The sequence below is a fragment of the Gasterosteus aculeatus genome, chromosome 16 (assembly GCF_964276395.1).
Source record: "Gasterosteus aculeatus chromosome 16, fGasAcu3.hap1.1, whole genome shotgun sequence".
Classification (NCBI taxonomy): Eukaryota; Metazoa; Chordata; class Actinopteri; order Perciformes; family Gasterosteidae; genus Gasterosteus; species Gasterosteus aculeatus.
The window spans coordinates 624083-640584 of NC_135704.1; the positions used below are offsets into that span (position 1 = coordinate 624083).

General features: G+C 42.3%; 1 protein-coding gene across 11 annotated transcripts in view; it reads left to right on the top strand.

The window, feature by feature from the left end:
• Positions 1-16502, top strand: part of pde9aa (phosphodiesterase 9aa) — a 43186-nt gene that overhangs the window by 3995 nt on the left and 22689 nt on the right. For 10 of the 11 annotated variants that reach the window (XM_078091265.1, XM_078091264.1, XM_078091267.1 and 7 more), the window contains exons 2-6: positions 200-270; positions 4079-4156; positions 5514-5557; positions 12288-12342; positions 13331-13401. In XM_078091265.1, the coding sequence (XP_077947391.1) occupies positions 200-270; positions 4079-4156; positions 5514-5557; positions 12288-12342; positions 13331-13401 (319 nt within the window). The remainder of the gene's footprint in view (positions 1-199; positions 271-4078; positions 4157-5513; positions 5558-12287; positions 12343-13330; positions 13402-16502) is intronic. The other variant, XM_078091272.1, reaches the window with a different exon arrangement.

A 16502-nucleotide genomic window follows, 5' to 3' on the forward strand; every position in this document is an offset into this window, starting at 1 on the left:
ACTGCACTTGGAACTGTTCACATTTTGGATGCTGCTTGGACAAGTGTGTACAATGTTAAAAACTGCTATTGAGAAGTAATCATGGTCATATGGGCCTTAAGATATGACCGGTTCATGTTTTAGATGCAGTGAGTTGAGTGGTCATCAATTTTAAATCATACCCTTATCATGTATTATTGTGTGTGTTGTTCTCCCTCAGGTGGTGTTCAGTAGATTCTGCAGCCCATGTGACATTAAGGAGCTGTTCTGTACTGCCTTGGGTGTGCCAAGGTAAGCCCCCCACATGTTTATAGGGCAGAAAGGATCACTGAAGGGACATACAGTGCATCTGGAAAGTATTCACAACGCTTCACTTTTTCCACATTTTGTTATGTTACAGCCTTATTCCAAAATTGATTAAATTAATTATTTTCCTCAACATTCTACACACAACCCATAATGACAAAGTGAAAACGTTTTTTTGCAAATCTGTTAAAAATAAAGAACGAAAACACAACATGTACATAAGTATTCACAGCCTTTGCTCAATACTTTGTTGAAGCACCTTTGGCAGCAATTACAGCCTCAAGTCTTCTTGGGTATGATTCCACAAGCGTGGCACACCTATTTCTGTGCAGGTTCTCCCATTCTCCTTTGCAGAACCTCTCAAGTTCCACCAGGTTGGATGGGGAGCGTCGGTGCACAGCCATTTTCAGATCTCTCCAGAGATGTTCAATGGGGTTTAAGTCAGGGCTCTGGCTGGGCCACTCAAGGACATTCACAGAGTTGTGCCGAAGCAGCTCCTTTGTTATCTTGGCTGTGCGCTTCGGGTCGTTGTCCTGTTGGAAGATGAACCGTCGCCCCAGTCTGAGGTCCAGTGCTCTTTGGAGCATGTTTTCATCCAGGATGTCTCTGTACATTGCTGCATTCATCTTTCCCTCAATCCTGACCAGTCTCCCAGTTCCTCCCGCTGAAAAACATCCCCACAGCATGATGCTGCCACCACCATGCTTCACTGTAGCGATGGTATTGGCCAGGTGATGAGCAGTGCCTGGTTTCCTCCAGACATGACGCTTGGCATTCAGGCCAAAGAGTTCAATCTTTGTGTCATCAGACCAGAGAATTTTGTTTTCTCATGGTCTGAGAGTCCTTCAGGCGGGCTGTCATGTGCTTTTTACTGAGGAGTGGCTTCCGTCTGGCCTCTCTACCAAACAGGCCTGATTTGTGGAGTGCTGCAGAGATGGTTGTCCTTCTGGAAGGTTCTCCTCTCTTCATAGAACAACGCTGGAGCTCTGTCAGAGTGACCATCGGGTTCTTCGTCACCTCCCTGACTAAGGCCCTTCTCCCTCGATCGCTCAGTCTGGCTGGGCGGCCAACTCTAGGAAGACTCCTGGTGGTTCCAAACTTCTTCCATTTCCGGATGATTGAGGCCACTGTGCTCATTGGGACTTTCAATGCTGCAGAAATCTTTCTGTACCCTTCGCCAGATCTGTGCCTCGATACAATTCTGTCTCGGAGGTCTACAGATAATTCCTTGGACTTCATGGCTTGGTTTATGCTCTGATATGCACTGTCAACTGTGATACCTTATAGAGACAGGTGTGTGCCTTTCTCAATCATGTCCATCAACTGAATTTAGCACAGGTGGACTCCAATCAAGTTGTAGAAACATCTCAAGGATGATCAGTGGAAACAGGATGCACCTGAGCTACATTTTGAGTGTCATGGCAAAGGCTGTGAATACGTATGTACATGTTATGTTTTCGTTCTTTATTTTTAACAAATTTGACAAAATTTGCAAAAAACATTGTCATTATGGGTTGTTGTGTGTAGAATGTTGAGGAAAATTAAGAATTTAATCAATTTTGGTATAAGGCTGTAACATAACAAAATGTGGAAAAAGTGAAGTGCTGTGAATACTTTCCGGATTCACTGTACCTGTGTGGTGGAAAAGAAGTTCAGACTCTGCCTTGGTTTTTCTTCTTAACAGGTGCCTGCTATGTCTATTCAATAATTATTTTCTACAGAAGACTTTGATCCTTACTACATCAAACAAGCTGTATGTTAATCCATTCAGACCATACTATATTCACACTAGATATCAAGATATCATATAGTTTTAATCATTTTTAATTTGAATATATATAAATTACTCTGCCGAACTTCATGCTGGGTACAGCTCACAACAAGAAGTAACTCTGTTGCTACATGAAAACACGAAAAAGAGTGATACAGGAGGATCAAGAGACCAGCGATGCACCAATACAGCTTGTGCCCAATAGAGGATCTGTGTCCGTTTCTATTATTTTTCCCGCCCGTGTCAGGTTGCTTATATTCTCTGCTAAACAGATTACGCGATATCTAAAGCTGTGATCAACTGACTGTTATTTATACTACTCCTCGCAATCTGTATTCACACTCATGGTTTCCATCTTCTTTACTCATTTAGTCTCTTCCATCAATCTAACTTTATTTTAGGTGTCTGGCTCGCGGAACAATTATTTTCTGCCCACAATTAAATTTTATATGTCTATAACTGGCGTCGGTCAATAGGACACAGCTGATACTAAAAGTCCCAAAAGGCACTGCAACAGCTACTCGCAACAAATCTAGCAACTTCTCCACCACAATAGGAGGCAGGGCTGCCCAGAGCCCTCAGATAGCTATCGCAGGGGAGACATGAAGGGGGAATTGTATTAAATTCTGGTATTGTAAGTATCGGGTATCTTGATATTCATGCAAGTTTTTAATTGTGTCCCACTATGTGATTGAGTTTGACACTAATGTTCTCATCGGCTGCAAAACGTGAATCCTTTAAGAAATCCTGAAAAGCTCAGGGAGAAAAAAAAGATGTGTGGAGGAAGTTGAATCAAAATATTAAAAATCTCACTTATTTGTGAAACCACGGACCAGTGACACAACTTATTGTTTTGTTATGCACCTTCAACATCCCCAACTTACACACAATCACACACCCACAATGCAACAACGGATACCACTGATGTCCTCACCCCATCGTATCTTCTGTGCTGTTCATTTCTACAATATAGCTCATAAGTCATTGATTCCAATGTGTCTTTATTGTATGATCTTTCTCTGCTGACATTCATTCCTTAAGGCTCATACGTATTACCATCTCATCATATCCCAGAAAGAAGCATATTCATCTAGCAAACTATGCCTGCTTTGGAGTGTTACAATAGTCAGTATAATTTTATTCCATGTGTCCATCCAGGCAAATTGGTGAATCCAAATGTTATAAAAAAAACATATGTTGTAATTTCTCATCCAAAATAGTGTATGGGTATTTTTCCAAGTAGGCCACTGACTGGTTGAAATTTCCGGTGCATTGAGTGGGAAACACGGCATGTATTGAGTGGGCCGGTGTGACAGTAACTCCCGGGACACTTTCTTCTCCCAGTCCGCCCCTGCCAACAGGTGCTTCATGTCCCTTACTCCCGTATTGGTCCATGCTGGATCTGTGGATTCTGAGGTCAGGGTGATCTGGGCTCACTTGTTTTACCTCTAGTTTCTCCGCAAAATGTCTTATTCCCTCAAACGGGTCTTGGAGGAGAGATTTTACAGAGTTTGGAATATCTCGTGTTCGGCATTGTCATGTCATTAAAACGCCGCCTTGCGAGACCAGCCCTGACGAGAACGCAGCCTGGGACCATATGATGGCGGGTCCAAACAACGGTGGGCCAACGCTAAATATATTTTAGGACGCTGGTTGGCTAAATTATATGTCACTTATTTATATCTTTTAATCAGTAATTGGCTAAACTGCTTCTTAGACCTTCCTCTTTTGGGCCTGGCCCCAGCCCAGCAGAGACATGCAGACAGGCAGAGGGACTGGGTATATGCCATACTTCAAAAACACATACATGACACATACTTGTGTATTACTAATATAATAAATAGTGACGCCATATGCCATACTTCAAAAACACATACATTTGACACATATTTGTGTATTACTAATATAATAAATAGTGACGCCATATGCCATACTTAAAAAACACATACATTTGACACATATTTGTGTATTGCACATATACACATGGCTTCTAGGAAAATATGTGTTTTTGTCTTTGTACAGGAACACTAATCTGTCCCTGTTGGATTCTTCTGGAGCCATGGTGTCAATTGACCCTACCATGCCACACAACACAGAGAGGTATTGGAAATTCTATACCCCATTGATGACTTCATTAATAAATTGATTGTTTGACAGAACAATTGTTCGGTCCACCTTGGCTGTTTGATCAAAAGATATATTCAATGATTAAATATAAATGTTGGTGTCCCCTGCTCCTCCCTCAACTGTAACCTATTGCTTTAATGAGCTGCCATGACAAGTGATTTTTATGTCTGCATTGGAAGCCAAACTGATTTCACTTGGAGCATTTTATTAAGTAATCAGAAAAACTCAGCTCAGAGTACATACGCCTAATACTTTTGTAATACTTAGTAATACAGTTAAAGATAATCTACTAGTATTGCCTTTCTTTGTTGATTTGAAATGTACTAGTTTGTTGAACATTCTTCTGCAGACGGATTTTCAGTAAACCACTAATAATTGCCAGCCTCTGATTGGTCTTGCAGTAGTTTTCCTATGGGAAAGATGGACTTTCTATATATATGTTTCCCTCTAATTACTAATTGTACAGGACATTTTCTCAGGATTAGCAATAAACAAACTTCCTTCTCACAAAGACTTGGCTCACGTAACGGCAGCCGCCGTTTCCTCACATTTCATTGGATTGGCTTTTAACTGCTCTGAAGGTTGTCTGATAGCAGTGTCTAAAACAACCAGAAGAAGAAATATACTAATTTTTTGTGTACTCTTGATTAACCTGCATGACATCTTGGGACAATTCTATATGTGTAAAGGTATCCTCTTTTTATTTTTTATAAAGAAGCACACTAAAACATATGTAGTGGGCTTTACTTGAGTATGTACAGCTTTTCACAGTTTAGTTACCAATTTACCTCCAAAGCAGCAAAGGCACTATTGTAGCCCTGCAGAGTAGAATGTACATAATGCTACATTGAATTAACGCAATTCTCTACAGATCTGATATCTGTAGTTATGACAAGAGCACCCTTTATCATTCAACTTCTTAAGCAAATAAATCAACATCTTGCAAGTGGCCATTTAGGTCATTCAGTACCCAAGAAAAAGAAAGGACTGGCCGGTAATAGTTAATACTGTAGGTAGCAACGCAACAGGGTGACCCAAACTGTAGCCGAGGCTCATGGCACCGGGATCCACGCATCCATCCATCTTATGTCGTCTGCCCACGTATGTTGTGTACGTCGTCTACTTGCCTCCTATGAACCAACCACGTTACAGCACGCTTTTCCGTATGCTTGATATCTTTTCATAGGATGAAATCTGAAACACGTGATTTTAGTGTTGTTAATCTTCCTCGTAATTGTACTTATGTATAGTACAAAATTGAACTCGTATGTGCAAATCACACCACCTTTGCTCTCAAACTCACCAGTGTGTATGTCCGGTTGTGTTAAAGGTTACCGTATCGAGTGGTGCCTATGACTGGAGGACAGCTTGCTGGTGAGTTCCAGGGACTACAAACACACACACAATTCCATTCTGATAAAGTCATTAAATGACATATTATGAGCTTTGAACAATATGTGTAGAAACTGTGCAGAAATTGTATACATATGAAATGTAGTTGCCGTGATATACCCTTTAATGTCCCCTTGAAGAGAAAAGTAGTGGAAAAAAATATTTCTTGGCATTTTTATTTTTTGAAGGGCAATAATAATAATACCTTCAAAATTATTTTTGAAATAACATAGCTCAATCAAGACGTAAAGATGGCTCGAGAAGTTGGGTTATGTTAAGGTAAATATATTTTTTAGTAAGATATAGTGACTCAAAATGTAAACTACCAACTGGTATAGCAGGGCCTTAATTCAATTCAATTCAATTCATTTTATTTTGTATAGCCCATAATCGCAAATTACAAATTTGCCTTAGGGCTTTACAGTCTGTACACATACAACATCCTCTGTCCCGAAACCCACCATCGGCACAAGGGTACTGATTGTAAGAGTCTATATGTACATAATGATTTCAGACTGGTTGCCTTGACCCCTGTGATGACGAAATGCATGGAAAGAATAATGGGGAGCAGGCAGTCCCACAGACCCAAACCATTTTACATACAAACAAAAGGCACTTGATACTAAACATCAAGGCCTTGACCACAGGGAGTTTTTTTTACAGCCTAGAGTGGCTTGTGACCATCTTATGGTACATGGAATGTGAGTGACAAAATGTACAATGTTAGTTGATTGCCGTTGAACTGTCCACTGTCCACAACAGTGGAGCTGTTAGCCAATGGCAGGGCTTTCTTTGTGTGTCCAGCCTGTTGTCAGTGTGTGGGGAGAGGATTCAGAAGTGGCTTGTTAACACATCAAGCTGTCAGCCCATTCCTATCCACTGCAGATGCTCTGTTGATCAGCGAGGGGCAGACTCTTCAGACTTTTGGCCAATCGATGCTCTCCGACTGACTTACATAACCTCTGCATGTGTTTATGTCTGTGTGAGCCAGTGTATTTCACAGGGCTCTTGATACACAGCACCACTAATTCTTCCTCATTGGATTAATCTGTTCATCCTACTATGGGGTTAGATTAGTCTCAATAATTCCAAATGCACACAGAAAGACTCACAAATGCAAAAAGAAGACCCACATATGCGCACAGAGAAATTAACAAATATATTTGATTTACAAATGCACACAGAAAGCTTTACAAATACATTTCAATGCACACATAAATAAATTCTGATTTATATTCATATTTGTCAATGTATTTGTTTGCGGATTGCTTCACATTTGTGTGTAGATTTTTTGAGACTCGTCTGACGGGAGAAGATTCATAAATGCGTTGTTTTCTGTAGCCAATCAGATGTCGCCCTCATTTTCAACCAATCACAAGAGCGCAGCTCCCCCCTCCCCTCCCCACGTGCCGCAACTTGCGAAGCAACGGGTCCAAAGTAAGCAGACAATGGCGCGTGGTAGCGACGACGCTCCGCTTCAAATATAAGTGAAACAAGTTTAAAGTTTCATGGCGTCCATGATTAACATTAATTACGTTTGAGTTGTAAATTATTGCTATGTCAAATATGTTTCATCATGGATGTATTTTGCGGTATTTTAGTACAAGCGTGAGCTAACTGCTTTGCAAGGTAACGTTAATGCAGACACAGGGCTCTGAAGGGTTGTGCATTGAGACAGTCACTCATTTCCAGTGTTGGGAAAGTTACAGAAAATGTGTAATTAGTTACTTCTTTTAAAGGTAATTGGATTATGGTAAAAAGCACTTTTCTAGTCTTCCGACCACTCAAAGCGCTTTAACACCACCGCCAACCCTCTGATTGGAGGACGACCGTGCTCCCCACTCGAATTACCTATCAGTTACTATATATTAAAAGTAATTAGTTACTAGGGAAAGTAACTTTTATGTCTGCTTTTTAAATGTAATGAATATGAACAGTACTGAACAGTCAAACACAATAAACATATTTTTTAGAGCTACTGTAATCAACAGGGCAACAGGCCTTCAAATTAAGCAGTAGTACAAAAGTCCCTTTTAATACTTAACTTAATACAAAATAACTGTCTCAGTTATTTGCCTAAAGGCAACTGACTCAGTTGACACAGGATGCACATCGACAACATACCTAGCAATCAATTTATTCAGCTCTGCCTGGCTTATCGAGTGTAAAGTCGAGCCTTAGTTGGCAGCATGTGTAGGTCTGGGGTGTCTTGCTACTAAATTTGTCGAAGCGTGTTGTTTCAACAGGTGCTTCATAAGATTTGAATTGCTTCTCTTAGATGTGGATAGCTTCTTTGCACCTGCACATAATTTACACCACCACATTTTTGTCTTTATTTCGACGAGCGAAAATTAATGTCCATACTTCCAGGAGAGAATCTATCCGCACTGTCGGCCATGATGTGATTTATTTATAATACGGGTAGATGAAATCCAGCGTTCTGATTGGTTGAGAGTGAGTCACGGGGATGCATTATTCAGCGATAATGCACAGTTGCTGTTCACATTTACCCGATCGTTCCACATCACTGGACACTCAAAGTAACAGGTTAGATTTTGCGCAACATTTGAGCTTTTAGCTCTGTGCCGAAAAGACCGTGAAATCCCACAAATGATCAGTTTTGTGCAATGTGAGCTTTTGCAACCAGACAATTAAGGTGGACGTCATGAGCAATGTGAATGAATGAGATGGTGCGAGATCTTGCAAGGAGACCCAATGCTGTTACGTATGGGAACTACTTTTCTCTAGGACTACTGAAATAAGATACACAACGTTTAGTGGCCACAACTATTTTGTGCTGAAAGGCAGCTATTTACTTGCCGGCCCTCCGCTGCGCATCACAAAAGAGAGTAACGCGAGTAACGAACTCATTTAAATTTCAGTAATTGTAACTTGCTGTGACGTGCGGTCCTCTGGGGGAACGTGGAATGACGACTATACAGCGAATCGGTTTTAGCAACAGTCTTTAAAACAGTCTGCGCACAGCACGCGTCCGGCTCCAGCTCCTTCGCCAGCCTTTCTCTCTCGCTGTCGCCGGATCTCTCCTACTTAAAGGCAGAACACATACACTGATTAATCCCACCTGAGGCTGATTATGCCTCCCCCGGCACCGTTCCCCAAACCACTCCCTTCTCCGTCCCTTCTGCAGCTGAGCCGTCTGCTCCCCCGGCCTATGGACCACCTTGAAATTAAAAGGCTGTAGAGCCAGATACCACCGAGGGATCCGGGCGTTGGCATCTTTCATGCGGTGGAGCCATTGGAGCGGGGCGTGGTCCGAAAAGAGGGTGAATGGGCGTCCCAGGAGGTAGTAGCGTAGGGAGTGGACCGCCCACCGGATTGCCAGGCACTCCTTCTCCACTGTGCTGTACTTGGCCTCCCTCTCGGACAGCTTCCGGCTGATGTACACCACGGGGCGGTCCACCTCCTGGGACAAAATGGCCCCCAGCCCCCTGTTCGACGCGTCAGTCTGCAGAATAAAGGGGAGAGAGAAGTTAGGGGTATGAAGGAGTGGTTCCCCACAGAGGTGGTGCTGTGGATAATGACGTCGTCCAGGTAGGCGGCAGCATATGCAGCGTGCGGACGCAGCACCCGATCCATGAGGCGCTGAAACGTGGCCGGGACGATGGGGCGGCACCAGGCACTGTTGGACTCTTCTATTACCCCCAACTCCAACATACTCGCCAATTCCCTCCGAACCGAACTTGTTGTCGCTCCTGGGCCTGCAGCAAATTCTCTCGTTACATCCGGCCCAGTGTGTGGAGTTTTGCTCGCAGGTCCAGGACGTACTGGATCTCATTCTTGCAGGGGCTCGGACCTTCCTCCCAGCTTTCTTTAATCAGGTCCAGTAGCCCTCACTCTATGCTTTTTCCCCAGATACCTAATTTTCACCGATACCACAGGATACTCGTGAACATCCCCATGCACACACCGTATTCTTACCCGCGCTGCCTCCACTAATGCCCCCGGGCGAACCAGGCTCTGGTGATTTATAGATTGCGTGCAGCCCGAATCCACCATCGCCTGTCGTGTACCCCCCTGGATTCTTACCGGAATGCGGTACGTCGCTCCCGGACCGGGGGAGGGTGCCGGAGCGCCGGCCACTCGGATCACCTGTCCCACCTCCATCAGCGGGCTCTCTCTCCGGAGGTGACCGAGCCGCCCGCACCTCCAACACTCCTACTTCCGACTGCAGCCACCTCGCCCATTGGCGTTGGGCCAATGGGCGTTGGGCCAATTAGGCCCCAGCCTGGCCTCCGGCAGTGGTCCTCTGGCGTTACGGCCCGTTACGGCCTTTTTGACGTTGGCGTAATCGCGCCGCCGGTGACAGCCCCGTGGCAGCCCCATGGCTGCGGTCTGCGCCTCCCCAGTCAGGAGAGGCAAAAGCCGGACTGGCCACTACCCAGCCGGCCAGCCGCAGGCCTCCGCCGTCGCCTCGAAGGCCTCCAGGAATGCCTGGACGTCGTCCCCCCCCCGCCATTCGCCATTAGGCTGTTGTGTCTCTTTCTATGCCGGTTACTTGCATTTTGCAAGTGTTCTTCCATGATCAAGAAGCTCTTCTAGGCCAGGTTCAGGTTCCCTTAGCGCTTTCCTGCGCAGCCTGGATGATGCACGGCTTTGTATGATTTGCGGCTTTGTCTCTGCATACTTCATCTTCAAGTAACAATGTTTTATCTCATAATTTTGACTTTCTATCCCCTTTCTTTAGTGCGGAAATGGGCTTCTATAGTTGTGTGAATGCATCACTCCAGCCAATCCAAAGACGGGGTTTGTAACCAATTAGATGTGGAGATACCATGGTGACTGGCTCCGCCCCCTTACTGTCCTTTTCACACCTCCTTGCGTGTCTCGACCCATTTTTCTAGGCTTGCGTCGCTTTCGACAAGGCTGCGATTGGGCTGCTAACTACATCCTTTACGGAGTCTCACATTTCCATTTTCATAGCACAATACCGCCATTATTAAAACCAAGAATGTTTACGAGAGAACAGATCAGATTGAAGAACTTTTGTCAGAATAAATGCGTAAATATGACCACTTATACAACCCGTCATTGGCGGGTTGTATAAGCGGGTTGGATTGTGTTACGTCCCCAGAATTCTGGGTTCGTATAATGATTCCGATTTGGGGATTGCTTGTAGTTGCGTGTCTGTGTGTGTGTGTTTGTTTTCCAGGTAGGATTGGGACCCAGAGCTCCACCCCCTCGTCAGTGGTCGCAGCTGGCTGGGCTCTTTAAAATGTTGGTCCGTCCAGCCCTGCCCTTTTCCCAGAAAGTTATTGTTTATTTATGCATATTTATTTTTGTGTTTAGATAAAAGCGTTATACGGTATTTGGTGTTTGTCCTCACCGCGACTCCATACCCCTTTTGCTGGCATCGGTGGGCCCGAGCAGTGGGTTGCCATGTTCCCCTCCCTTTTGGGAGCTGGAACGTAACAGATTCATGGAGGGAGATCTCCGCAAACGTTGGTTTGCCGGTCGAGGGGAACAAAGTTGTGGAGGAAAATACGATGAAAAGCAGCAGTGTGGATGCACGGGGCAATAAAGTCTATGATTAATAAATAAACAAACCAATGACTTCCACACACAAAGACGTGACTCTCTAGGTCGTCTTCAACAAAACACGTTACTCCACCTGTTGTTCTGGAGGTGAATTGCTCTGCAACACACGGAAGACTTTTAGAACCATCAATCGAAACGAGTGAGTCGACACAGCGGTGCGTAAAGACGTAGAAGCATGTGCCAGCCTTTACTGTTCTTGTACTTCCTGCTCACGTGTCTTACGCGTCTATATCCGCAGGTGACGTGGTTACATCATGAACATCAGTTTCCTGATTAAGTTTTTAACGTGGAGAGGATCACACAAGTGCTGCTAGGTGACAGACCCTGTCAGTTATTTTCAATAATTGTATCTTAGTTTCAAGAAGTTACTTCGCGGAAGAAACAAATTAGCATGCAGAAACTAGACAACACTAGCTAGGTAACTAAGCCTATGGAGCTACACAATTAAACTGAATAAGTTGCAAATAATTCACAGAATTTACTCCGCTAACGTAACGTTAACCTAGTCAGCGGGAGGGGAGGGGGGAGCTCCGCTCTTGTGATTGGTTGATTGAGGGCGACATCTGATTGGCTACAGATCGGTCCATGAGGAAGAAAAAGCATTTGTGGATCTACTCAAATCAGACGAGTCTCAAAAAAACACTCACAAATGTGAAGCGATCCTTAGACAAATACATCTACAAATATAAATTTATTCATATGTGCATTGGCATGTATTTGTAAATCCTTCTGTGTGCATTTGTAAGTCGAATATATTTATGAATTGCTCTTTGCGCATTTGTGAATCTACTTTTTGCATTTGTGAGTCTTTCTGTGTGCATTTACAATTATTGAGACTGATCTGACCCCATAATCCTACAGCCCATTTTAGGTGTGTGTGTGTGTGTGTGTGTGGACCAATGGTCCATCCTTGGTGGACTGGCCTGGGAAGAGGGGTGAACACCCTCTTCATGTTAGAAAAAACTTAGCTGCATTCTTGGATGATCCCACATGATGATGCAGGCTGCCTACATGCTAGAAAACCTTCTGTGCGCTAGTGCAGGTATCATTTACTGTGTTTACCTCTGGCCCATCAGACACACCAACATGCTGTTGACAGTGTGTGTGTGTGTGTGTGTGTGTGTGTGACAAAACCTCCTCCTTGCTCTCTCCTCAGATAAGGAGGAACTCTTTCAGAATGTACTGACGCAAGTAGCAGAGCAGTTTTCAAGGTAAGCAGCTGGCTGAATATACTCGGCAGAAGATATTCACTGTTAAGTTAACTCATTAATCCCTTGCAGGGAGTCAAATCTCCACTAAAACATATTTTTTCATGTTTCTACAAACTGCTTTTATCTTTTATTACTCTCTGTTGGGTTTCTTCCTCTTTTATGAGGTTGCTATTTCTTCAGAGTTTTTACTAGTTTACTGAATTTTTGGTCTTAAGACAAAACATGATAAAAACACCTGAAGCTTGATGATAACATACCTTTTGACTAATGCAACTCCAAGAATTTCATTGTCTGAAGAAGCAGGCGGACTGCCTAAAGTTGTATGCAGGCTGCATGGTTTCCACCGAGCAGCTGTGACATGTGAATATTCTTGTGTCTTGTGGTGTTTCTGACTGCAGCGTGTTAAGATTGTTTGCTCTTATCACTAATCTTCGACATTGGCTCGTCTTGGACTCAGTGCTCCTTCTCTTCTTCAGCGTTCGTATGTTTTTAATATGATACATACGTATGTGTGTTCATGAAACGGTACAAGAGTACACGGGTGTGAGGGCAACAATACATAAGTGTTGCTTAATGTCGGTCATACAGTGCAGCCCTAGATTTGACTACAGTGTTGTATGAATTGACAGATACGATACAACGTTATGTAATATAGTCTGATCAGTAGTTGCAGCTACTGTGATTAGAGTAATTTTAAAAAACATATGAGAATTATTTGTAGGACTGCAATAATTATTTCTTATTTTATTATTATTTCTTTCGACTGAATTCACTGTGATTGTAAATTCTTAGGGTTCATACTTTTTTTTAAAGTAAGTAATTCAAATGTTTTTGATTTGAATTTCCTAAAACTAAAAACATTTTAAATTATGAAAGGCCAACTACGTTAAGTTGTAGTTATCAGGGGTGTAGTTGGATCTTGGAGGCAGAATCAGATCGCTGCTCTCTCTTTACTAATTTCTCCTTCACTGTGGCCGTCTGTCCGCAGGGCGTTCAAGATCAACGAGCTGAAGACAGAGGTCACCAACCGTCTAGCCATGTTGGAAAAGAGAGTAGAGCGTAAGTCTGTTCCCACCACCTCATTCTAGTTTTTCTTGATTGCTTAAGCACAATTTTGTTTTTCATTCGCACACCCACAAACTCTATTTGCAGAACACCTCAGATCCTTTGCAAAATAAGACCCTCTTGTAAAAACTATACACAAATTTATCAAAACCATATTTTGTTACCATATGACCCACACGTTGTATATGACTTCAATCTGTTTGTACCAGTTATACACTGCTGTTGAAAACCTTAAATACTTTTAGCTTTTAGCAATTGTACTTCTCAGTGTTTCGAATAGTGTAAGTGAAGTACACAGAGAAAGTGCAAAACATAGCCCACATTGCCCTAAAGATACTTGCATACATTAGACACCACACAAGACCAATGCTGCAGACTTACGAAAATATAGTTTGTTTTTCTCCATAAACTCAAACTAGTCAACATGGAGATTCACAACAAGAAACAAATCCCAGTTGTCATCCTTCAGACAAACATAACATTGTATCCAGTACAAAAACAAAGAGAAAATACAATACAGAAAATGCTACATGTTGTCCTTTCATCTAGCTCGATCTGGCCTCCTCCTCCTCCACCTCCGTGGATTCCCTCTCACCCTCACTTTTCTCCTTCCTTCCACTTCAGTTGAAGATAGATGAACTTGCTACATTTATAGTGCTTAAACCTGATTGGTGTGTCTCCAATTAAGCAATCTTGTGTTTGAGCACCTGACGGCGGTGTTAAACCAATTGGCAATTTGATTTTCAGTGCTTTGGAATTGAAAGGAAATGAGATCTTGAAATATTTCTGTGTGTAATGTATAGAAGTGTGTTTAGTGTTTTGCAAATCACTGTGTGTATTGTTTTGCAAACAGTGTGAGGCTGACTTTGTGGTCATAGTGGTGCAAATCTGGGTTGAGGTTTTGCTCCTTAAGTGTACGGTTTGGATAATTGCGTGATATTTTGATTTAAGGGGATATATTCAATCGTATCATATGTATAATTCCATAAAGAAACATTTGATAAAAAATTAATGCAGTTTAATTAAGCCCTCTCAGGCCAATTTGGGATGTAATTTTGGGGTAAACAAAATACAATAGATTTTTATTTGATTACAGTCACAGTTGTATACATGACATCTCAATGTAGCCTTAAGCCTGAAAATACTGATTGTTTCTAAAGGGCTGTTTTGAGATTCATGTCATAAGATTCCCGAGAATGAACCGGCAGGGTCGGGAAGAAGAGATTCTTCTAGGTTCTGAAGATGCTGTTTTGTATTTTCTCATATCACAAAGAAAATCAATTGCATATGGCTATCTTTATCTGACAGAAGGCATGCTTAGCTTAGTCTTTTAACTCAGTAACAGTAAAAAGTGACAATGCATGGTAAACACTGACCGCCATTTGCACCACTGTACAGCATTATTCTCTTTACAGGAAACTCCAATACACCCCAGGTTGGGGTCCCCAACCTTTTTTGCGCGTTTGGGAAATACGTCAAGAGGGACAAGCGAACGTAGTTGGGAGAGAATCCGGTCAAATTTTCAATTTTCAAAAAAAAGAATTCAGAAAAAAAGTCCAGTGACAAAAAGAAGCATTTTGTCTCTGTTAAACTATGTATTGATTTCACAGAGTTCACTTCAGCTGGCTTTGAATTAGCTCTTTAGAACTAAAGAGAAAGTAGTGTGCATGACTTCAATGCATGCCGCCTCAACTTGTTCTCCTCCACAGTTTATGAGGCTGTGATTAGATAGGTTACAGCGTGCGTTATTTGCTCTGCCAACCAACCTTTAGAAGCTGTTAACCTGATGCTGTTATTGACATCTACTAAACATTGACCTGTGTTGAGCGGAAAGGAATGTGTGATCTTCACACAACCTCTACCCTGGGGTAAGGCACCAATAGTCTTTCCTCCTCACATGTATTGTCCGATTCTAGGTTTTTTGCATTTCATTTACTGCCCACTATGCTGCGGAAGATTTCCTGGTTTGGACCCGCATTTCAGATGCATATTGGCACTCAATCTAGTCAGTTCATTTGTCAGTTCTCTCAAGATAAAAGACAGTTATAAAATATGATAAAGCTGTTGTGATAGCCAGGCTCGCTGTGCTGATCTGCCATGATGTTTTTTGTAATATAAATCTTCTTAACAAGTCAACTGCTGTAATAATTACCTACAGGAACATTTGATCAGTGATGTTTTTGCAATCATGAAATGCCTCCCATCAAGACTGTGATTAAAGGTCAAGTAGATTATATGAGCTCAACATGGAGTCAGAGATTATCATGAGCAATAGAAATCTGGGAGATATCAGCAGTGAGGCTCCCAGAGTGGTGTAATTAATCGGTGTTTAAACTAGACCATCAGGTGTTGTAGTTGTTGCTGTGTAGCATTAATGAGCAGATTTATTATCAGATAACGTAAAGGACTGATTGGTGCATACGTTTGCTTACTCACAAATACCCAAACCGCTTTTTTGGGCATTTTTAAAATATGCAGTTGGTGTACATATGCTAAGAACTGGGAATGTACTTTTGTAGATAATACAATCAGACTTCTTCTTGCTCACAAAAGCAAACCTATGTATTGCCCCCCCTCTACTTCCCTCTCGCTCTTAATCACTCACTCAATTACTTAATCACTCCCTCAATAGTCTCTATTTGTCTGTCTATCTTTCTCTCTCTTATTCCCTGTTCGTCTCTCTGTCTTCATCTCTGTCTCTCACTCTTTGTTTGTTTCTGTTCATCTATCCCACATACTCTCTCTCCCATAAAAGCCCCATGGAGGGAATTCTTACTGTAATGTTTGTGATGAGGCCTATCAATTAATAACTTCTTAGTTTGAAGGAAAAACATTCTGTCTCCCAACCCCCCCTCTAACATTTCAGAATAAAACCCTTAATGATTATCTGTTCCTTAACATGAAGCTCAGAATGAAGCTGTTTTGTTGAAATATTTATTGCTCCTTTAAAGCTTTCTACTACAGCAATTTTACGACTAATATTACTAGTACTACTATAACTGATATTACTACTGCTAGTTTTTGTACTGCTATTAATACTAAATGTATTCCTACTACCAGTAGTAGATATTACTATGGGAAGTAGTAATACTACA